The sequence below is a fragment of the Canis aureus genome, chromosome 27 (genome assembly GCF_053574225.1).
Source record: "Canis aureus isolate CA01 chromosome 27, VMU_Caureus_v.1.0, whole genome shotgun sequence".
Classification (NCBI taxonomy): domain Eukaryota; kingdom Metazoa; phylum Chordata; class Mammalia; order Carnivora; family Canidae; genus Canis; species Canis aureus.
The window spans coordinates 34,392,789-34,416,088 of record NC_135637.1 but is presented as its reverse complement, the minus strand read 5'-3'; the positions used below and the strand labels follow the sequence as shown (position 1 = coordinate 34,416,088).

General features: G+C 42.2%; 1 protein-coding gene across 2 annotated transcripts in view; it reads right to left on the bottom strand.

Moving 5' to 3' along the window:
• CRKL (CRK like proto-oncogene, adaptor protein) overlaps positions 1-23,300 on the bottom strand; it is a 40,673-nt gene that overhangs the window by 10,187 nt on the left and 7,186 nt on the right. The window contains exons 2-3 of one of the 2 annotated variants that reach the window (XM_077874639.1): positions 15,511-15,976; positions 1,893-2,035 (exon numbers count right to left, since the gene is read on the bottom strand). In XM_077874639.1, coding sequence (XP_077730765.1) covers positions 1,961-2,035; positions 15,511-15,976 — 541 coding nt within the window. In that variant the 3' untranslated portion in view covers positions 1,893-1,960. Of the gene's footprint in view, positions 1-1,892; positions 2,036-15,510; positions 15,977-23,300 lie in introns of those variants that run through there. The other variant, XM_077874638.1, reaches the window with a different exon arrangement.

Sequence of the window (23,300 nt, the reverse complement as noted above, 5' to 3'; positions counted from 1 at the left end):
ACTCATATGTGGGGAAAATCATGCCAATTTAAGAAAAATTTCATGTTCCTTTATAGAAAGCGGACCAAGTAATTATATTATTATGAGAGAGAGAGAGAATATGCTAGCGCACGCACACCAGAGAGAAAGCACTCGCATGAGTTGGGGGGGGGGGGAAGAGGGAGAGGAGGAAAGAGAATCTTAAGCATGCTCCACGCCCAGTGCAGAGCCTGACATAGGACTCTAACTCATAACTCTGAGATCATGACCTGAGTCGAAATCAAGAGTTGGTCATTTAACTGATTAAGCCACTCAGGTGTCCCTTTTGAGCCTTTTTCAGTGCAGGAACCTGCTATCTCATGTTTGGAGCACAAGGAGGCTAAGGAGATGAAGAGCTTCACTGTCTGGCCTTTCTCTCCAACATACAACATTCTTTACCTCCCTTTGACCCAGGAAAACAGACTGCCTCTGTCTTTATTTTTAAAATAATGAAATAGGGGGATGCCTGGGTAGCTCAGCGGTTGAGCATCTGCCTTTGGCTCAGGGCATGACCCCAGGGTCCCGGGATCAAGTCCCACATCAGGCTCCCTGCATGGAGCCTGCTTCTCCTTCTCCCTGTGTCTCTGCCTCTCTCATGAAAAAATAAAATCTTAAAAATAATAAAAATAGAATAAAATAATGAAATAGGAGAGCACCTGGGTGGTTCAGTTGGGTGTCAGACTCTTTGTTTTAGTTCAAGTCATGATCTCATGACTCCGTGCTTGGGACACCTGGTTCCCTTTGGTCTGCTTAAGGATTCTCACCCTCTGCCATTCCCCACGCCCCCCCGCCCCCAATAAATAAATAAATCTTTTAAAAAAATGATATAAAGAAAATCATGGATAGAAAGCTACTGATATCATTCTAAATTAACTTCTAGTTATTGTTAATGATCACAAAGAAAATACAATTAATGTATTAAAATAACTATACAACAAGGCAAGGACAAGTAAGAGAATGTGTAGGTATAAACGTGTAGGAGAATTCTGTGACGAAAGAGGGGACCCAGGTGAGCAAACACCCAGGTAGACTCTGCTGTACAAAGGATGATGGCTTCAGGGCACCTGGGCAGTCTGTAGGTAGTGAGCTGGCACTCAGAGCCAGATCCATTCTGCCAAGATGTTACATGAGGAAAAAAAAAAAAAGGCTAAGGCAAAAATGAGCTGAAACTGAAAACAAAGCTACTGTTTGAGGTTGATGAGTGTTGTTGACAGATAGTGGGCCCAGCAACTTAAGTTTTCGTTAGGTCCACTCATTTGATGTCCTACAAAAAATACTTTGGAATTTTGTCATTTTATCTATGCTTTCTCTATCTTCAACTGGACTCCAGGTGCCCAGAGAGCATACATTTTGCCTGAAGTCTGTAATCTTAGCCTGCCCTGGCTGATGTTTGATAAATATGAAAGAAAACAAAGTCTTACTTTCCTGAAAACCTGGCCTGGGGCAGCCCTCTTCCACATCTTGGGTGAGTGCACCCCTCCAGCCTGGGGGCAAGGAATATACTCTGACCCCAGGTTAATGCCTCCTCCCTGGTTTTCCTAGCCTCTCACTACCTGGGTTTATCAGTGTAGCCATCTTACCCTGATCTGTCTTCTATCATCTAATGTCACCCAGCCCAATCAGCCCAATTCCCAATCACTCTGGTCTCCTACAGCCAGAACCTACCTACCACACTCTGGCTATTGCTCCCACCATTTCATCATCAAGGAATACCTGCTGGTCCAAAGTTAGCAACACCAAGTCCAGTTCTCTACCTCTGATGTTTCATGGCACCTAATGTGGGAGACTTCACCTGCCCTTTTCACTCTCTGCTGCTCAGCTCTCCATTTTTGCGGTATTGTATAATATAACACTACTGCCAGGGGGGTACTTCCCATATGCATTTGTGGAAAGTAAAGCTCTGTGTGAGGTCAGATGCCTTGTTCTCCAGGATTCTGGCAGACTAGACCAAGGAGGCTCCATTCTCTGCTCTTCCATGGTCACCTCTTGGCTTCCAACACACACCACATGGCACTCTCTGAAAAGGAGAAACTTGTTTTGCTTATTTTATATTATTTTATTTATTATTTTATTTTATACTCCATGTTACAGTACTGTAAAGTACTTTCTGGAGAAGTCTGCAGAATCAAGGTTTAAAAAAGAAGGGGCAGCCTGGGTGGCTCAGTGGTTTAGCGCCCCCTTCAGCCCAGGGTGTGTCCCTGGAGACCGAGGATAGAGTCCCACGTCGAGCTCCCTGCATAGAGCCTGCTTCTCTCTCTGCTTGTCTCTCTGTCTCTCTCTCTGTGTCTCTCATGAATAAATAAAATATTAATAAATAAAATAAAATAAGAAGAGAGGAGTGCCTGGGTGGCTCAGTCTGTTAAGCGTCTGCTTTCGGTTTAGATCATGATCCCAGGGTCCTGGGATCAAGTGCCGCATCAAGCGCCCAGCTTATTGGGGAATCCACTTCTCCCTCTACCCCTCCCCACTGGTCGTGTTCTCTCTCTCAAAAGAGAAAAAGAAAAGTGCAGGTTGATGTCCCCCATCTGCTGGGGATACACAGATGGCCAAGTAGAGAAGAAAGGTCTTGGGAGGACAGCAGTAACAGGCACAGGGGTCTAAGGATAGTAGAATACAGTCCCTCACCTTTTTTTTTTTTTAAGATTTTCTTTATTTGAGAGAGAGAGAAAACACATGATAGAGTAGGAGCAGGGGTAGAGGGAGAGAGAGAAGATCCCTCCCCGCTGAGTAGGGAGCCAGATGTGGGGCTCCCTCCTAGGAACCTGAGATCATGATCTAAGCCAAAGGCACACACTTAACCCACTTAGCTATCCACGCACCCCATCTCATGCCTTCTAATTAATTTATGATTCTGACAGTCTTTATAAGACACTTTCCACACCATTCTACATCATCAATTTAATAAGATTTACTGCATATCTATTGCAGCTCAGTTCTCATCTTCAAGGAACCTCTGTCTCACTGTGGGATACACAATAATCTACTGTCCAGATGTGGTAGATGTTCAATGAATGTTTGTTAGAGAATAAACAATACAAAAAGCAGCAAGTGGAAGAAATACAGTACTGAGTCCAAGCTGCAGAGCACAGGAGCAGGGAGCTATTGCTTTGACCTAGGGAACCTTGACCAGTAGAGATAAGTCAAGGTTCAGGCTAGGAAGAGAGAATGAATGGGAGACATGTGATGGCCACCTGACATTAAAGCCACATTCTGGCCTTGAAGGAGCTCTCACATGTGAAAACATAGCATGTCATTCTTCATGCTCTTTCTAGCTCAGTCCAAGACCCTTCATATGGGGAATAACCCTAGAATACCAACACAGAAAAGATGCCCTGGCTGTGTTATGCTGCCTGCTGCCCACAGTTACAGGCCTGGCTATGGACCAGCTTCTTTACTGCTCCACTGAAGAATGCTTGGGCTCAGATGCCATCTTGCTGCTCCTCTCTTCACTCCCAATTCTGGTACAATGCCCTTCCTTTGGCTTCACGATAGAAGGACTGAGTCCAAAGAACCACTCACTTCAGAGAGCAGATTGACCTCAAAGTTGGTGGATATCAACTCAGTTCAAGGAGCACTCTAAGCCTGGAAGATAATGGCTGATCCTATCAAAAGATCAAGAGGAGACACATATCTTATTAAATGTCACCCTATGACAACCCTGATTATTACTAGAACTGCCACACTATTATCTTTGTACCGGGGTGCACTCAGCACTTGGGAAGTGCACACATCAACTCTAAAATCAAGCACACATCAGTAGGACACCCCAGTCACCCTCATGCTTTGTGTCTAGTGAGGACCATGCAAGAAGGCAAGACAACACTTCCAATGCTAGTAATAGTTTCTATAGCTCTACTCGTCCAGAGCATAAACAGAAGAGCACTGGCAATACTTCTACAGCCTGACTTCTGGTACTTGAGTCCAAGAGCAGTCAAAACCCTCGAGGGCCCAGGTACTGGCTGCCACAGCAGCTTTCTGCTTCCCCTACTCATTCAATCCGTCTCTTTTCCCCATTCAGATATTTTCAGACTGTATTCTCAGGTTACATAAAAATAAGATCAGAAGCACAGTAAGTTACAATGGAATCAGAAGTTCTAACTTGGGTGACATGAACATGTCTCAGATATCAAAGAACATCCCGGAAGTATATGCAGAAATGTATATAAGTGCATTAATGCATTTGTTTTCCTGGAGAAAGCTATCTTCAGATTGTAAAAGGGTTCCATAACCTCAAAAAGGTATAAAACACAACAAAAACCAACATCTTGCAACCACCAGGCAGTTTTAATTCTGCAACTTGTGGCTTTCATTTACTTGTTCAACAAATAGTGATTATTTATGTGCCAGGCCCCAGAAGGGTACAACAGAGAGCAAAGCAGATAACAGCCCTGCCCTCACGGAGCTGCCTGGGGTCTTCACCTGTTTTAACACTTGCCCTTGTGTTCTCTGTACACCAGTACCTGAATTAAAGCTACCAGAGCTGAAGAGGCTTTTAAGGGCTACAATGGTCCTTGTCCATGTACCCTGAGTAGCCGTCAAGTAGTCTCAGGTACTCTCTCCTAAAACTGATGCTACTTACTGGTTTTTAACACTGAAGACTTGTTCTATTCCCATTATCCTCCAGGGGAGCAATTTGATTTAAGAAGGCTGTTTACCAGTTAACACTTTTTATGAAAACAGGGATTTTATTTTAAGATGGTCCAGGGGTTAAAGGTATCACAGGCCAGTATGCTGTGATGCAAGAGAATGTGGGCTATGGAAAGGAAGGAGTAAAACTATCTCCATCTGCAGATGACAAGATCTTATATATAGAAAATTCCTAAGATTCCACAAGAAAGCTATTAGAGCTAATAAAATGCAGCAAAGTTACAGGGTACAAGATAAACAAACAAATACCAGTTGTGTTTCTGTAAGCCAGTAATGAACAATCAAGAACGCAATTCCACTGAGAGGTGCCTGGCTGGCTCAATTGGTGGAGCATGTGACTTGTTGATCTTGGGGCTGTGGGTTTGAGTCCCACGGTAGATACAAAGATAACTTAAAAAAGTAAAATCTTAAAAAACAAAAACACAATTCCATGGTACAATGCCATCTAAAAGAATAACTGGAAATACATTTAACTTAAATAAAACACTTGTACACTGAACACTACAAAATACTGCCAGAAAAAAATTAAAGAAGACTTAAGTAAATGGCAAGACATCTTGTGTTCACGGATAGGAAGCCTCAGTATTATCAAGATGTCAACACTAACCAGAGATCTACAAGTTCAACACAATCCCTATCAAAATTCTAACATTTTTTTGCAGAACTGGAAAGGATGATCTTCAAATTCACGTGGAATTGTAAGATACTCTGAATAGCTAAAACAATCTTGAAAAAGAAGAACAAAGTTGTTAGACTTCTACTTCCTGACTTCACAACTACTACACGAAGATACAGTAATCAAAAAAGTGGTCTTGGAGGGACACCTGGGTGGCTCAGCGGTAGGGCATCTGCATTCACCTCCGGCTGTGATCCCAGAGTTCTGAGATTGAGTCCCACATGGGGCTCCCTGCAGGGGGCCTGCTTCTCCTTCTACCTGTGTCTCTGCCTCTCTCTCTGTGTCTCTCATAAATAAATAAAACCTTTTAAAAAAAAGTGGTATTGGGGGGCACCTGGGTGGCTCAGTCTGTTTAGCGGTCGACTTTTGATTTTGGCTAAGGTCATGATCTCAGGATCATGGGATCGTACACTGGATACTTCAGCTCCACACTCAGCAGTAAGTCTGCTGGGGATTCTCTCTCTCCCTCTTTCTCTGCCCTTCCTCCTGTTCATGCACATACTCTCTCAAATAAATAAGTAAATCTTAAAAACAAAATACTGTGGTATTGGCACCCAGACATACATATAGACCAATGGAATAGAACTGAGAGTTCAGAAGTTAACACACACATTTATGACCAAATGATTTTTCTTAAAGATTTATTTATTGGGGGCGGAGGGGGTGGGTAGAGCATTGGGGGTAGGGGTAGGGCAGGAGAATCTTCCAGCAGACTCCCTGCTGAGTGTGGAGCCTGAATGGGGCTCAATGCCACAACCCATTAGATCACAACCTGAGCCAAAACCGAGTTGGACACTCAAACAACTGAGCCACCCAGGTGCCCCTAATACTAAATGATTTTTGACAGGAGTGCCAAATTCATTCAAATAAGGAAAGAACAATCTCTTCAACAAATGGTACTGGTACAATTGGATTTTCACATGCAAAAGGAAGGATTTGGACCACTACATCAGACTACATACCAAAATTAACTCACAATGGAGAAATAATTACATATAAGAGCTAAAACCATAAAACTCTTAGAAGAAAACACTGGGTAAATCTTCATGACCTTTAATTTGGTAAGGGATTATTCAGTATGAATCAAAAGCATGAGTAGCAAAAGGAAAATCAGGTAAATTGGATTTCATCAAAATTAAGAATGTGCATTGGGGCATCTGGGTGACTCAGGTCACAATCTCAGGGTCCTGGGATTGAGTCTTGCATTGGGCTCCCTGCTCAACAGGTAGTCTGCTTGTTCCTCTTCCTTTCCCTCCTCTCCCTCTCCCTTCTCCCCACTGCTTGCATGCATACTCTCAAATAAATAAAAATCTTTAAAGAAAAAAATTAAAAAAGAACGTGCATCAAAGCAGACTATCAAGAAAACAAAAAGAAAACCTACAGAAGGGGAAAAAACATGAATTTAATATCCAGAATATATAAAGAACTCCTAAAGTTCAACAACAACAAAAAACAAACAACCTGATCAAAATATGGGCAAAAGACTTGAGCATTTTTGCAAAGATATAAAAAATAGCCAAGCAGCATATGAAAGGATGTTCTATTTATTTTATTTTTTAATGCATTATTTTATTATTATTTTACTTTATTTTTTCATGAGAGATGGGGGTGCGGGGAGAGTAAGAGAGAGGGAGGCAGAGACACAGGCAGAGGAAGAAGCAGGCTCCATGCAGGGAGCCTGATGTGGGACTCGATCCCAGACTCCAGGATCATGCCCTGGACCAAAGGCAGGCTCTAAACCACTGAGCCACCACCCAAGGATCCCTCAACATTATTATTAATTATAGAAATGTAAATCAAAAATTTTAAAATGGAAATTAGTAAGTGCTGGTGAGGACATGGAGAACTAGAACCCTTGTGTACTGCTTGCTGTAAAATGGTGCAGCCACCGTAGAAAACAATATGGTGATTTCTCAACAAGTTCAACATGGTTACCATATGACCCAGCAACTCCAATGTTAGGTATATACCCCAAAGAACTGAAAATAGGTATTGAAACAAAATTTGTACATGAATGTTCATAATAATACTGCTCAATTTCCAAAAGGTGAAAATAACTCTGATGTCCATCATCTAAAGAATGTATAAACAAAATATGATATATCCATACAATGAATACTATTTGGCCATAAAGAGAGTGAAGATACAAGCTACCACATGGATGAACTTTATTTTTTTTTTAATTTTTTTTTTATTTATTTATGATAGAGAGAGAGAGAGAGAGGCAGAGACACAGGCAGAGGGAGAAGCAGGCTCCATGCACCGGGAGCCCGACGTGGGATTCGATCCCGGGTCTCCAGGATCGCGCCGTGGGCCAAAGGCAGGTGCCAAACCGCTGCGCCACCCAGGGATCCCGTGGATGAACTTTAAAACATTATGCTAAGTGAAATAAGCCAGACCCAAAGGCCAATATTGTAGGATTCCATTTATATGAGATATCTAGAATAGGCAAATTTATATATACAGAAAGGTGGTTACTAGAATTTACCAGGGCCTCATGAGAGGGGGAATGGGGAGTTACTGCTTAATGGTTACAGAGCTTCTGTTTGCAGTGATGAAAAAGTTTTGGAAATAGATAGTGGTGATAGTTGCACAATTACGAATGTAACTAATGTCACTGAATTGTGTATACTTAAAAATAAATTGTTATGCTATTTTACAATAACAATAAAAAAAGAACGTAACACACCAAGACCCCTGAACTGTAGGTTAAAATGGGTAAATTGGGGGTGCCTGGGTGGCTCGGTCAGTTAAGGGTCTGCATTCAACTTGGGTCATGATCCTGGGGTCCTGGGATGGAGCCCTGCATCGGGCTTCCTGCTGCTCCCCTTATTTGTGGTCTGTCAAATAAATAAATAAATCTTCAAAAAATAAATGGTATACTGTAGAATATGTGAATTATATCTCAATAAAGCGGTCTAAAAAAATAGGATTGGTGTCACCTATCCCATAAGACTAATAATCTCTGTGAAGCCCCTAGCTGATGGTTCTTATTCAACAGCTTTCACACATACAGAAAACTAGGTCAGCATAACGACCAGGCTGGGACAGGCCTTGCCTGAACCACACCAGGGCATCATTTTCATGATATTGTCACCTAATTTACACATTTAAGAAAGAAGAACAAAAACCTATTAATCTTCTCTCATTCACAACCCAATGAAAACATGATTATGTTAGAAGAAAAAAATGTTATTAAAAATACAAGAACTTTCTAAAATTCTAAAGGACTTTCTAAAGATTCCTACTTTTGATAAAGCACTGTGATTAATGAAAAAAACATTTCTGGTACAGAAGAAGTAGAATAAGTCAAATTCCTAACTAGATACTGTTAAGCATAACCAGCAAACATCAATGTCAGAAGGGCAGAGAAGGAGCCATAAGTCTTGATGAAAAGTGCTGAAATTCTTACTTAACAGGCGACTAGGAAGTGGTGGGGTCATTGCTGGAATGTGACAGGAGGTAAGACAGAGTGGCCCTGTTACGTTAGGAGGTTATGACCCTGTATAGATATCCAAAGCTGAGTTAGATGTTTGATGATGATCCTGTACAGATCTGACATCACTGTGGATAAATATTACAGGTGACACAGTAGCAGAGGAACTCACACACGATTCCCGAAAGGCTGAAAAATACAACTAGTACTAATCTAATTTTGCTTTGCAGACAATTTGATCTCAGTCAGTAGAAGAATCAATGAAGAAACTAAATTCAGCTAATGTGAATTTAATTCTAACCAATGAGGCAAAACCAACTGGTTGAAGTAGAAACCTAAGAATTCCAGGCCACTCAGTGAAGAAAGTGGTGCCATGGGCCTTAAAAAGATTCAGGAGGAAAAAAAAAAAAAAAGATTCAGGAGGGATGCCTGGGTGGCTCAGCGGTTGAGCGTTTGCCTTTGGTCCAGGGTGTGATCCTTGAGTCCTGGGATCGAGTCACACATTGGGCTCCCTGCATGGAGTCTGCTTCTCCCTCTGCCTGTGTCTCTGCCTCTATCTCTCGTTCTCTCTCTCTCTCTCTCCCTATCATGAATAAATAAATAAAATCTAAAAAAAAAAAAAAAGATTCAGGAGATTTGGAAACCAGATGTAATCCACTGACTAGGGGTTTCAAAATGGAGAGAAGATAATCCAAGAAGATATATGAACATAATCACTGATGACCCCAATGGGAACGAACAGCAAGCATCTTGAGAATGCTGGTGAACTCACACAAAGAACTCTGAGCATCATAAAAAAAAAAAAAAAAAAGGACCAAAAATAAAAGGATATCCTTATACTGATAAGACAGATATTGAAGTACTGACCAAATACACCAGCAAGCAGGAATGAAAGTCCAACTCTGGTCACCTGCCACAGACCATTACAACACAAGACACTAGTAGATCCTATAAAAGGTCAAGTTTCTTGGTTTCATTAAAACAGGGACAACGGCAGATTCTATAAAATGTAAAAGTCGAGTGAGTGTGAAATCATACCTGGACAAAATTCTGAATGCAATTAGCAAACAGATGGTATTTGGAAGGCAGTACGGGCTCAAAAAAGAACAAGTCATGCCAACCCAATCTCATTATCTTTTTTTAGATATGCAACGTAGATCATGAGAAGCTGCAGGGGAGGACTTTAGTACAAAGACCTGGATCGTGCTTTTAGAAAATCTGCAGATAACATGAAACTGAGGGTAGGGGGGTGATCAATATACTAGATGACATAATAAGGATTTTAAAAGATTCAGATAACTGTACAGATGGTGTATGACAAAAACCATAAGAAACGTGCATCCCCCCTCCCCCCACATACCCAAACCCTGAAGAAGGATAATTACAGGGTCACATACTAAAGTCACTGGGCTTTAGCAAATACAGGAAGGGGCCTCGTAGTTGTTTCTCCCTGGTGGACAGCTAAAAGGAATCACTCACGAGACTATATTCTAGAACTTTCAAAAGGACAGAGACCTTTGTTTTCTTTACTACTGAACTCCAAACTCCCTTAACGTTTGCCTCACAGTAACTACCCAGTAAACCTTTGCTGAAGGGGTATTTTTGGAGATGCCCAACCTGAGACCAGAGGGCCAATGGATTTAGGCGCTGCAGAAAGCTAAAACCATCAGGAAGATGGGCAGACTGAATGACCTATTACTGCAACTTGCCTTTCTTCCCCATCCTGAGTCACTTGAAGCCTCACTTGCAGTCCCCATCCTGAGTCACTTGAAGCCTCACTTGCAGTCCAAGAAAATGTTATTCTTCCTCCACAGAATCTGTTCCACAGACTCTGATTCCTACAGATCTGTCACCAACTGTTTTCCTTCTTTTTTTCTTTTTTCTGAAGTAGGCTCCACGCCCAACACAGAGCCCAACATGGGGCTTGAACTCATGACACTGAGATCGAGACCTGAGCTGAGATCAAGAGTCAGACACTTAACTGATTGAACCACCCCAAGTGCCCCCATACCAACTGTTTTCTTAACCCATACCACAGGGGAAAGCTCCACCACAGCTACATTTAGATGCTTGGATACAAATTTTCATACAGCAAATAATCACTGGTGTGGAGCCCCAGAGCTAAGGACAATGCTAACTACTAAGTAAGTTCTTCCCTTTCTTTTCTAGTCAGGAAAGTATACTGGAATACAAGTGTGTGAGAATGCTATTATTACAGGGAGACTCAAGCACTTGCTGTCAATTATTTAAAAATCAATCAATAAAAATGTAAGTTGCCTGCAAACTTCAGAATCTCCATCAGTTGTGAGAAATTGGTTCAATTATGCCTCCAATGAAGGCAACATAAGGAAACCATTCATCTGCTCAGCCCAGTCATGGCAACAGTTCACTTGCTCTGCTTTGTCTTTTGCCACTTTTGCCCTCTGCCCAACATACCACATATTCTCACCAACCTGCAGCTGCTCAGTGGTGTTAGGTCTTGTTCATGTAAGCTCTTCCCTCTGCCAGGAATGTGTCTCTGCACTTCATCCAGCTAACTTCTATTCATCCTTCAAAACTCAGTTCAAGAGTCACCTCCTCCAGGAGGGCTTCCCAGACAGATACCCACACTCCCATCTCCTACCCCCTTCCCTACTCTCCCTCATACTCTGAATGTTATTAGAGCACTTACCACACTGTTGGTTTCTGTATCTATTCTCTCACGAGGTGGTAAGCACATTGGTAGTAGGATCATACAAGACATCCCTCACAGGTTAGTTGCATACATGGATAATTAATGAACAAACTCACATCAGCTCTCAGAACAAGTATGCCTTTTAGACTCTAAAGAATTTAAGTAACCTGCCCAAGATCACACCATGAAAAGCCAGGACCTGAACACAGGTCCATGATCTTTCCCTAACCACCTTGCTATTCCACTGTCAGAGAAGGACGACTACAGTTATTTTATAATGACAATAGCACCCTTGCTCTAAACATTCTCTTCTGGTCAGTGATCTACTTTTGGAAAGGGCTACATTTCCCTCAACCTTAGAATGTTCTTGTAGGGTGTGACCCGCTTCCCAGGAGCCCTTTCCAGCCCAACTACACCAAGAACATGGGAGAAATCTGCAGTTTTCAAGGAGTGGAGACACCCACCTTAATCTCCTCGCATAGGTACCAAGTATTCCATTTCAAATTAAATCCGAAGGATCAACTCACTTCTTAAAAAGAGGTAATAAGAGAGAAAAATGGCTAAACACAGACCTGTTTTAAATCTTTTTGCTTATAGGAATGTTCTTTTGAAAATCAAATTTTATGAAAAAAATGTGTGAAATAATTCACAAAATAAAGTTCATCCAGGCCCTCATCGTTCTCCCTAATAACCATCAAGGGAAATAAGGGAGCTTCAATTACTGGCACATTTTGTCCTACTTGTCTCACCTTTCTTATTTTAATTTTATACTTTTCCTGGTAACCTAATTGCAAAAGTCTCAAGAGAGTTGTTTTTAAGATCAGACAAGCACTAAGTTTTAGAAGATACTGTAACTCATAGAACTATTTAACTTATGCTATAACCAAAAATCTCATTTAAATACACAGAATGAAGAATATCATTAAGTGGAATTCACCAAAAGTTTATTACTTGGGTCCCCCTTACACTCTCAGTGATACACACCAAAACAAGCCTTTGATGAGGCTTACACAGCTGGGGTAGTGCCATGAGCAGACTCAGGTGTAGAGACCTCTCTCTGGCGTCTGAGAAACAAGGAGAGCTGCGTAATGGCCAAGTATGTGGGTTATCTTAAAATACACATCATTAACCAGGCTCTTTATCCTCATCCTGGTCTAAGGCCCATGTATCTGCTCACCAAGCCCAAAAGATCCCCCCTTAAGGGCTGCCTGGGTGGCTCAGTCAGCTAAGCAGCAGACTCTTGATTCTGGCTCAGCTCATGATCTCAGGGATCTGAAATATTTTTTTTAAATTTTTATTTATTTATGATAGTCACAGAGAGAGAGAGAGAGAGGCAGAGACACAGGCAGAGGGAGAAGCAGGCTCCATGCACCGGGAGCCCGACGTGGGATTCAATCCCGGGTCTCCAGGATCGCGCCCTGGGCCAAAGGCAGGCGCCAAACCGCTATGCCACCCAGGGATCACTGGGATCTGCAATCTTTGATCCAGCTGTGATTCAGGCTCCTCCACTGAGCCAGGAGTCTACTCAACGATTCTCTCTCTCCCTCTGCACCACCACCCACCCCCTCCCCACTCACAAACTCTCTAAATAAATCTTTAAAAAAAAATGCTCCCCCTTTATAGTACCTGGTCTTCCACTCTATAACCCTCTCTATGTACACTCCAAGGAACACATAGGAGATACAGGTTTGTAAAATGCATGCACATCTTAGAGCTAGAGGTCAATAGGCAGGTGGCCTAAATGGAGTGAGGCTTTAAACCCTAGCTCAGGGGCACCTGGGTGGCTCAGTTGGTTAAGCATCTGCCTTCGGCTTGGTCATGCCTTCCAAGGGTCCTGGGATCGAGCCTGCCTCTCCATCTGCCACTCCCCCTGCTTGTGCTTCATCAAATAAGTAATTAAAACAAAACAAAAAACCCTTAGGCTCAGGTAAGAGCCCAATTCCCAACTTCCTCTATGGAGCTTGGAATTCTGATTGGGCCTTGACCTCAGTGTGTCTAACACATGTGAGTCACAACAACTTTGTGAATCCTAGCTCTCTATTCCTATGATGAGACAACAGACATAAAAATGCCTCAATTGCAGGAATTACTCTGCAAACCGGAAAGTTTTTAGAGCCCAGAACACCCTATGTAATTTTAAGGTACTGATGTGTGAACTAGGCCAAAGGTATGTGCCCGTGCAGGGGCACGTGCATGTGGAGATGAGAAAGCTGCAAGGCCTACTCAGCCAGGATTCAGTCTGGTTTCTTTCCTATTCCTCCACTGGTAAGCATTAAAAGCATGTGGGTCCTCCCTAGACCTGGTCCCTGCCACAAGCCTCAGATGCTCACTCCTTTATAGCCAACATGAGAGGGAGAAGTAATCAGACTCAATCAGACTCAGGCTCCATTGCTTCATCCTTCGGTCTTGCAGCCCTGCCCTACTCTGACCTTGGGGTGAACACAGAGAACAGAGAACGATCACTAGCGTAACCTCAGTTTCTCCAACATATATGCAATTTAATAATATCAACAGAGTATTCAGCTGTAATCACATTACAATGATATTTACCTTGTAGCTTGTGGCTCACAAAGCATTTTCACATCTTATTAACAAACTAGGATTTGCGGCACTGAATTCCATGTTCTGACACGTTAATATTTAGGGCCCATCTCAATTTATGTATTTTATACCTCATTAAAAAAAACATGAGGGATCCCTGGGTGGCGCAGCGGTTTAGCGCCTGCCTTTGGCCCAGGGCGCGATCCTGGAGACCTGGGATCGAATCCCACGTCGGGCTCCCGGTGCATGGAGCCTGCTTCTCCCTCTGCCTGTGTCTCTGCCTCTCTCTCTCTCTCTCTCTCTCTGTGACTATCATAAATAAATAAAAATTAAAAAAAAAAAAAACATGAAAAATATACAGGACTGTTCTAAAAACATGAATTTTTAAAAAATCCTTTTTTCCCCCTTAAGTAGTCCTTCTGTTGTTCTTCTGGGGTTTGTGCTCATTTATGGTCACTCCAGGTTTACCAGATGTCTCATCAAACTTCTACGTTCTGTGATATGCCCTCAACAGGCTTATCAATCAACACTGACCTTCAGGACTTTTTGGTTCAGAACACCACTCTTGCTAAGCTTTGCAAAAGTTTTTTTTTTTTTTTTTTTAAAGACAGTTAATGTTTGATTTAAAGAACATGACTTGGCAATTAAAATGCTCAAGTTCTATTTCATGCTATTATGTAATTTACAAAGTCTCTATCAAAAAATAGATCTAGGGCAGCCCGGGTGGCTCAGTGGTTTAGCGCTGCCTTCAGTCCAGGGCGTGATCCTGGAGACCTGGGATCAAGTCCCATGTCGGGCTCCCTGCATGGGGCCTGCTTTTCCCTCTGCCTGTGTCTCTGCCTTTCTCTGTCTCTCATGAATAAATAAATAAAATCTTTAAAAAATTAAAAAATTAAAAAATCTAGTAAGGTCTGAGATATTTTAAACTCTGCCTAGCTGAAGAGGAATCCTAAGACATTTATTGATGTCTCCTCAACTGATCGCGATGTTAGAAATATGGAACTGTACAAATGGCTATGTGTCTACCTGTATGCTCATTTCATCTTTAGGTAATGGATCTTTATTAACCATCATCATCTTTCCTTATTGGAAAGAAAACCAACTACAGGGGGATCCCTGGGTGGCTCAGGAGTTTGGTGCCTGCCTTTGGCCCAGGGCATGATCCTAGAGTCTCGGGATCGAGTCCCACGTCGGGCTCTTTGCATGGAGCCTGCTTCTCCCTCTGCCTGTGTCTCTGCCTCTCTCTCTCTCTGTGTTTGTCTCTCATGAATAGATGAATAAAATCTTTAAAAAACAAAACAAAACTACTGTGAGAGTAAACCTAAGAGAGATTATACCCTGGGAGAAACAAAGAATATAGGAAGGACAAGAGTTGTGTGGGACACTCACAGTGGATCTTCCAAAATTACCCGGTTCTCTTATTCCCCTGAATAGAACTTGAAATGAGCAGTTACTTTGTAGAAACAAAATTAAAACCAAATGTCAAAAGACCCAAAAAACCAGCCTTGTAAATTTTACCTCTAATGCCAAGGCGGTCTTGTCATAAGCACAGGGTACTCTTTTCTGGATGGCTTTTGCAAAGACAGGTCCATTCTGTGTGGATGGCAAAGGGTTGATCGCTGCCCCAGGAGTACTGGAAACTGCAGGTAGAGGAGTTGTGGTCTGAGGTTGAGCATATGCATGAGCAGGTTCTGGGATTCCGTAACTGTTGGAATTCCTATTCCCGTGCTTTCCATGTGGTGAGGATCTCACAAGCTTTTCAACATAAGGAACAGGAATCATCCCAATCCGGCCCTCCTTGTTCCGGGCACTCCACCACTGTTCTTCAGGCTTCTCTATTATCACCAGGATCTCACCCTTTTTAAAGGGCAGGTCTTCAGCATCATTCCCAAGAAAATCATAGAGAGTCCGTACATATTCCAGATTTTCTTCTGCTGTAGGCAGGTTGGGTGCTGATACAGATCCCATTGGTGGGCTTGGGTACCTTCAGAGAGAAAGAAAATTAACTCTAAGAGAAAAAATCTTGATACCAGAGTTTGTCAAATATTTAAATAAACCATTTTCCTCTATGATGAATTATTTCCCTTGCTAAATTCTCAGTAGTAAGAAAGTTCTGTCATATTGTTTTATGTTCTGCAGTCTGTACTGCAACAGAATTTAATATCCTGAATAGACCTTGTTAAATCACAAGTACATACACACACACACACACACAATCTGTTTCACAGGAACCTTTTGTTTACAGAGATACAGCTGGTCTGAGTTTATTTATTTTAAGATTTTATTTATTTATTCATGAGAAACACACAAAGAGAGGCAGAGACATAGATTGAGGGAAAAGCAGGCTCCTTGTAGGGAGCCAGATGTAAGACTCGATCCCAGGACCCTGGGATCATGCCCTGAGCCAAAGGCAGATGCTCAACCACTGAACCACCCAGGTGCCCCCAGATTTATTTTTAAAATCTTAAGTTCAGTCCTTCCTTAGGACTCTGGAACAACCACCACACATTGTTCCTCCTGGTCCTAATCTATAGTAAGCATCCTGCACATTTCCCTGGGTACCCAGAGAGAAAATGACAAAGGTTTCTGTGTCCCTCAAAATACAAAAACCAGAAAAGGGTTTATACATAAGCCAATTAAAAAAGATAATGAAACCCACATTACATTTTATGCAGGAATCATCATCTGAGCACCAAAATGAAAACATAGGGACCTTTTCACTGCAGAATTCACAGGCAAGAAAGCATCAGTCCACAGACACCACCACACGCCTCTGCTGTGCTCAAGAGATCAACATGTATTGGCCAACAAAGCTGCAGAATGCCCTCCCAGAGATAGTTCTAGGAGTGCAGTCTCTGCTCTCCTCTAATACCCCATCTGTAATGCCTCTTTTGGAAAAGAACTATAGAGGTCTCTCTTCACCTAAGAAATGTTTTAAGAAGTTGCAAATGTACCAGCTTTGGGGAAAATAAACTGTCTTACCATTAGCTCCCTCCCACACCTTAACTTTTCTAAAGTACAGAATCTACACCAGAGTAACAAACTCTGGGCTTCACCCAAAGAGCCTGCACCTCTGAAGTGACTCAGCTTGCAGTACCACCAACAGGGCCTAAATCTAGAGTAGCCTTGAGAGTAAGCTAGGATAGGAAATGCCTGTTTAACCACCGACTATGGTTTCCGATTTATCTTTTTTTTTTTTAAAGATTATTTTTTGAGGGATCCCTGGGTGGCGCAGCGGTTTAGCGCCTGCCTTTGGCCCAGGGCGCGATCCTGGAGACCCAGGATCGAATCCCACGTCGGGCTCCCGGTGCATGGAGCCTGCTTCTCCCTCTGCCTATGTCTCTGCCTCTCTCTCTCTCTCAAAAAATAATCGTTTTTTTAAATTTTTATTTATTTATGATAGTCACACAGAAAGAGAGAGAGAGAGAGAGAGAAAGAGAGACACACACCATGCGAGTGAATGGAGGAGCAGAAGGAGTAAGAGAATCCTCAAGCAGTCTCCCACTGAGTCAGAAACCCAACTTAGGCTTCGATCCCAGGACTCTGGATCATGATCTGAGCTGACGAAGCCACCCAGGTGCCCCTGCTTTGTCGTCTATTAGCTCATGGCCACTCTTTCTTTCCTTTAATTAATGATCTAAAAAGTTACTTCATATAATAACGTGATCGTTTTATGTTTGTGTATTTTTTTTTCCTTCATAAAAAGTGCCACCATAGGGACACCTGGGTGGCTCAGCGGTTGAGCGTCTGCCTTTGGCTCAGGGCGTGATCCTGGGGTTGGAGGTTCAAGTACTGCATCAGGCTCCCCGTGCGGAGCCTGCCCCCCCCACCCCTGCCCTGTGTCTCTCATGAATAAAATCTTTAAAAAAGTTTCTCATATTCGATTTTTTAAGAGAGGGAGGGGCAGAGGGAGAGAATCTTTTTCTTAAATACTAGCATTATTGACTTTATTTTTTATCTTATTATTTATTTATTTGACATAAAGACAGCACAAGCAGGGGGGATGGCAGAAGAAAGGAGGAGAAGCAGGCTCCCCGCTGAGCAGGGAGCCCAAAGTGGGGCTCAATCTCAGGACCCTGGGATCATGACCTGAGCTGAAGGCAGATGCTTAACCAATAGAGCCACCCAGGAGCTCCAGAAGATAATCTTAGCAGGCTCTATGCCCACCATCCTGAGATCATGGCCTGAGTCAAATCAAGGGTCAGATGCCCAACCGACTGAACCACTCTGGTGTCCCTCGATATTAGATTTTTTGTAAAGCCTAGATTTCCAGGGACACCTGGTGGCTCAGTAGTTGAGTATCTGCCTTTGGCTCAATTATGATCCCAGAGTTCCGGAATCAAGTCCTTCATTGGGCTCCTTTGCGAGAAGCCTGCTTCTCCCTCTGCCTACGCCTGTGTCTCTTATGAATAAACAAAATCTTAAGAAAAAAAAAAGCCTAGATTTCCAGATTAAAGAACAGGGACGTTTTTATGGTCCTTGATACACACTGCCACACTACTTTCCAAAAGGCAAAACTTACATCTTTTTAAGTATAAATGACTAGCTTAATATAGTATACTGACTACTGAATTAATAGCAGTAGATGTACCATGCCATGGTGATTAGGAGCTTGATTTAAAACCTCTAAGATCGGGGGATTCCTGGGAGGCTCAGCAGTTAAGTGCCTGCCTTCAGCCCAGGGCGTGATCCTGGAGACCCAGGATCAAATCCCACATCAGGCTCATTGCATGGAGCCTGCTTCTCCCTCTGCCTCTGCCCCCCCCGCCTCATGAATAAATAAAATCTTAAAAAAAAAAGAAAAAAAAAAACAAAAAAAAAAAACCCTCTAAGATCGGGATGCCTGAGTGGCTCAGCAGTTTAGCGCCTGTCTTTGGCCCAGGGTGTGATCCTGGGGTCCTGGAATCGAGTCCCACATCAGGCTCCTGCATGGAGCCTACTTCTCCCTCTGCCTATGTCTCTGCCTCTCTCTTGAATAAATAAAATCTTATTAAATAAATAAACAAATAAATACAACCTCTAAGATTTTATTGCTTATTAACAACATGGTAACTGAGGGGCAAACTGCTTAATATCAATACATTTAAAAAAGAGCAGGAGTAGTAAGTAGCAGGAGGAGCAATAGAGTTGACACTTACTACCTATGCCAGGCACTGTTTGTAGTCTATACAGATGTTAAATTACTTCATCCTCTCACAATCCTGTGATTATCCCTATCTTACATGCCAACATAGGGTTAGATTTGTACTGAGGCAGTCTAGTTCTAGAGTACTCAACTCATAACCTCTAAGGTAGTCAACCTCAGGAATAAACCCCATGTCTTTTCAGTGTATGGGGATTAACGTCAGATTATGTGTGAAACATGCACTATAGTTCTTGGCTGTTACTAAGCATATAATTAGCTCCCCACCCCCACCCTCTCTGAGGTAAGCCCTGCCCCTATTTCATGGACTACATAAATCTCAGATACTATACTAAAAGCACAATCAGGGATCCCTGGGTGGCTCAGCAGTTTGGTGCCTGCCTTTGGCCCAGGGCGCGGTCCTGGAGTCCCGGGATCGAGTCCCACATCGGGCTCCCGACATGGAGCCTGCTTCTCCCTCCTCCTGTGTCTCTGCCTCTCTTTTTCTATGTCTATCATTCATAAATAAATAAATAAATAAATAAATAAATAAATAAATAAATAAATAAATAAATAAATAAATCTTAAAAAACAATAAAAGCACAATCAATTCCATCTTAGACTGCTTCCAAGGGTATTTCATTGTCTGCATAGTTAGAAAGTTTAAAGCAGTTCTACAACATAAATTACGAGGACACTACTAGTATAGCTTCAGCTGTATACTATAAAACACTATAAAATTCAACTGCCCAGGTATCCATTAGATTTATTATGTACTAAGAACTCAGGAGACTGGGCAGCCCCGGTGGCTTAGCAGTTTAGCTCCGCCTTCGGCCCGTGATCCTGGAGACCCCGGATGGAGTCCCACATTGGGCTCCCTGCATGGAGCCTACTTCTCCCTCTGCCTGTGTCTCTGCCCAGCACCCCCACCCCCCGTCTCTAATAAATGAATAAAATCTTAAAAAAAAAAAAAAAAACCCTCAGGAGACAATTAAAAACGAGTTCTTGAAAAAAAACAAAACAACAACAACAACAAAAAACGAGTTCTTGCTCCTAAAAGACTGCCAATTTAGCACAGGTAGAGACTGGAAAGCAAACACAGCACAACAGGTAATTAAGGTGCCTTGACAAAAGTGGATAGAGTCAGGAGCACTCAAAGAAAGGACTGAGTTCTGTTATGGGCAGGAGAATAGCTGAAGACTAACTCCCTTTGGAGTTGAAAGATTTTGTTGAAGACAGGCTTACATATTTTGGTTCTAAATCAGAAAAAGACTAGAGGCCCAAAGGTTCAAACTCTCCCTTTCCTAGCCTCCCCACACTTCATGGGGCACACTGCTCATTCCTATAAGCACAGACCAGGAGCTTTGCTAGCCAGGCCCTTAAGGTTGACAAACTTCTCTAAAAAAATATATGAAAACCATTCTTAGCTTCAGCACACTATACAAAAACTGAATCTGGCCTAGGAGTCAGCACACTATACAAAAACTGAATCTGGCCTAGGAGTCTGCAAGCTATGGCCTGTGGGCCATTCAGCCTCCTGTATGGTTTTGTAAATAAAGTTTTATTACAACACAGCCAAACTCATTTATTTAAGTATTGTCTATGATTGCTTTTGTGATGTCAGGACATAGTTGAGAAATTGTGACAGAGACTATATGGCCTACAAAGCCTAAAATATTTACTATCTGGCCCCTTACTGAAAGTTTGCCAACTTGTTGTCTAGAGTACTGGGTTAAAAGAGCAGAGAGTGCTTTTCAACTTTCAATACTTCCCTGGTAAAGGGGGATGTATGCAAATCTAACAAAGATGGACGATGGCTTATACTTTCTCCACCATTATATTGCTATAGTGAATGTGAGGCTCATTTCCTGATTTAGTATATGCTCAGATATCCCTAAAATTGACATCAAATCAATCTTCCAGCCACATCCCTGAAGTAAATTCAAAATCTTCTACCCCATATCCTCAACTCATGTATCCACCAAAATTCCCTGCAAATTACACATCAGTACCACTGTAGATATGAAACCATGATGATGCCAGGGCAGATTATCTTGTCCCCACAGCCCAAAGTAATATGTAACATAAAATTAGAACAATTCATTGTTCTCATTTTTAACATGCCTTGCTCAAGACTAAATAAAAGAGCACCCGTAAACTCCTCTTTAAATTTTACATACAGGGATCCCTGGGTGGCACAGTGGTTTGGCGCCTGCCTTTGGCCCAGGGCACGATCCTGGAGACCCAGGATCGAATCCCACGTCGGGCTCCCGGTGCATGGAGCCTGCTTCTCCCTCTGCCTGTGTCTCTGCCTCTCTCTGTGACTATCATAAATAATAAATAAAAAATTAAAAAAAAATAAATTTTACATACAAAGAGGTTTCCAAGTTCATTCAAATACTCTAAGACCCATGTTTCTCCCTGTCTTGTGCCTATAGTCCACAGCACATTGAGTAAGAAGACCTCGATGACTACCTGGATATTGGCCTGTCAATGAACTTCTCTTTAGACTAAAAAGTACTACTCTCAGCTTCACATATAAAGCAATGATAAAACATTTTCTTTAAACCTGAGCGTTAGTATCTTTTTTTTTTTTTTTTAAGATTTTATTTATTCATGAGAGAGACAGAGAGAGAGGCAGAGACACAGGTACAGGGAGAAACAGGCTCCATGCGGGAGCCCGATGTGGGACTTGATCCCAGGACTCCAGGATCATGCCCTGAGCTGAAGGCAGACGCTTAACCGCTGAGCCACCCAGGTGTCCCACGTTAATATCTTCTAAACTTAAAATTTCCTTCATGCAAAAAGAAGGAATACAACTTCTGGGAGGAGAATTTCAAAGGTACTGGTAATTTAGCTTTTTAAAGGGCTCACATGGGTATTGAAGACTTTTCTTATTATGTACATGTTTATATACCCTCTTGTATGTACACAAATATTTCACAGTAAAAAGTTTGAAAACAACACAAAATAGAGGAGAATAAATTCTTTTTTAAAAAAGACTTATTCATTGGGGCACCTGGGTGGCTCAGTCGGTTAAGTTCTTGACTCTTAATTTCGGCTCAAGTCATGATTTCAGGGTCCTAAGATTGAGCCCCACATCAGGCTCCCCACTCAGTAGAGAGTGCTTATCTCCCTTACCCTGCTCTCCTTCTTAAATAAATCTTTAAAGAAAGATTTCTAAAGAAAGAGAGGGAACCCGACACTGAGCTAAAACCAAGAGTCCAATGCTCAACCAACTTAGTCACCAGGCACCCATAAGAGAATCAATTCTAAGATTAGCTAAAAACAGCACCGAGTACAAAGGATCTCACCCTTCCATCCTTAGATATTCACACCAGTGCTAACAGCTCTGTCTGTGGCTGCCTGTCCACTCCCTTCCACAGCTCTTCTGCTCATTCTGTGGATTCCATCTAAGTTTAGACTCCCAAATCTACATTATTTAGCCAACTCTCTTCTCAATTACAAACCCATCAGATTGCTAAACTTTGCTTCCAGTAAGCATCTCAAAGAGTCTCCCTGTTGAAAACAATCATCCCCCCTCACTCTGATCAATTCTCTTCTATTCTTTCAATTAAAAGCACCACTGAATCATCCCTGAAGTCATACTTCTTTCCTTACCGTCTATATGCAATTGCCCAGCGAAGGAAGACTACTAATTTCCACTTTATAGTCCCAAAGTATGTGATCTTAGTTCAGCTTCTTACGATCCCTTCTCCTATAACAGCCTGTAATTAGTCTAACATCCTAGACTCTTTTCCAATCCCACACCAGAACAGTTTCTAAAAAGTAAAACTGGCCATAGCAATTCTCTTCTCAAAAGCTTTAGATAGCTCCTACTGTTAAACTCATTCACAAAGCACAGGAGGCCCTTTACAATTTAGCATTATTCTTCCTACCTACCTCACTGTCCATCACTCACATTAATTTTAACTCTGTGCCTTTCCCAGCAGGCACTGCCACCACCTTTTGTCACCTCCTTCTCATCTCTTTCAAGCCTTCCCTGACTCCTCCATTGATCATCCTTGCTGTTACACTCCCAACATATTCTATTTTTTAACTTGTTCAATATACTGAGCTTCTCAAGGGCTAAAACCATTTACTCCCATTATATGCCCTGAGACTAGTATTGGGCTTTGGTGTAGAGTAGGCTCAATATAGTGAAATTCCTAATAAAAATAAAATG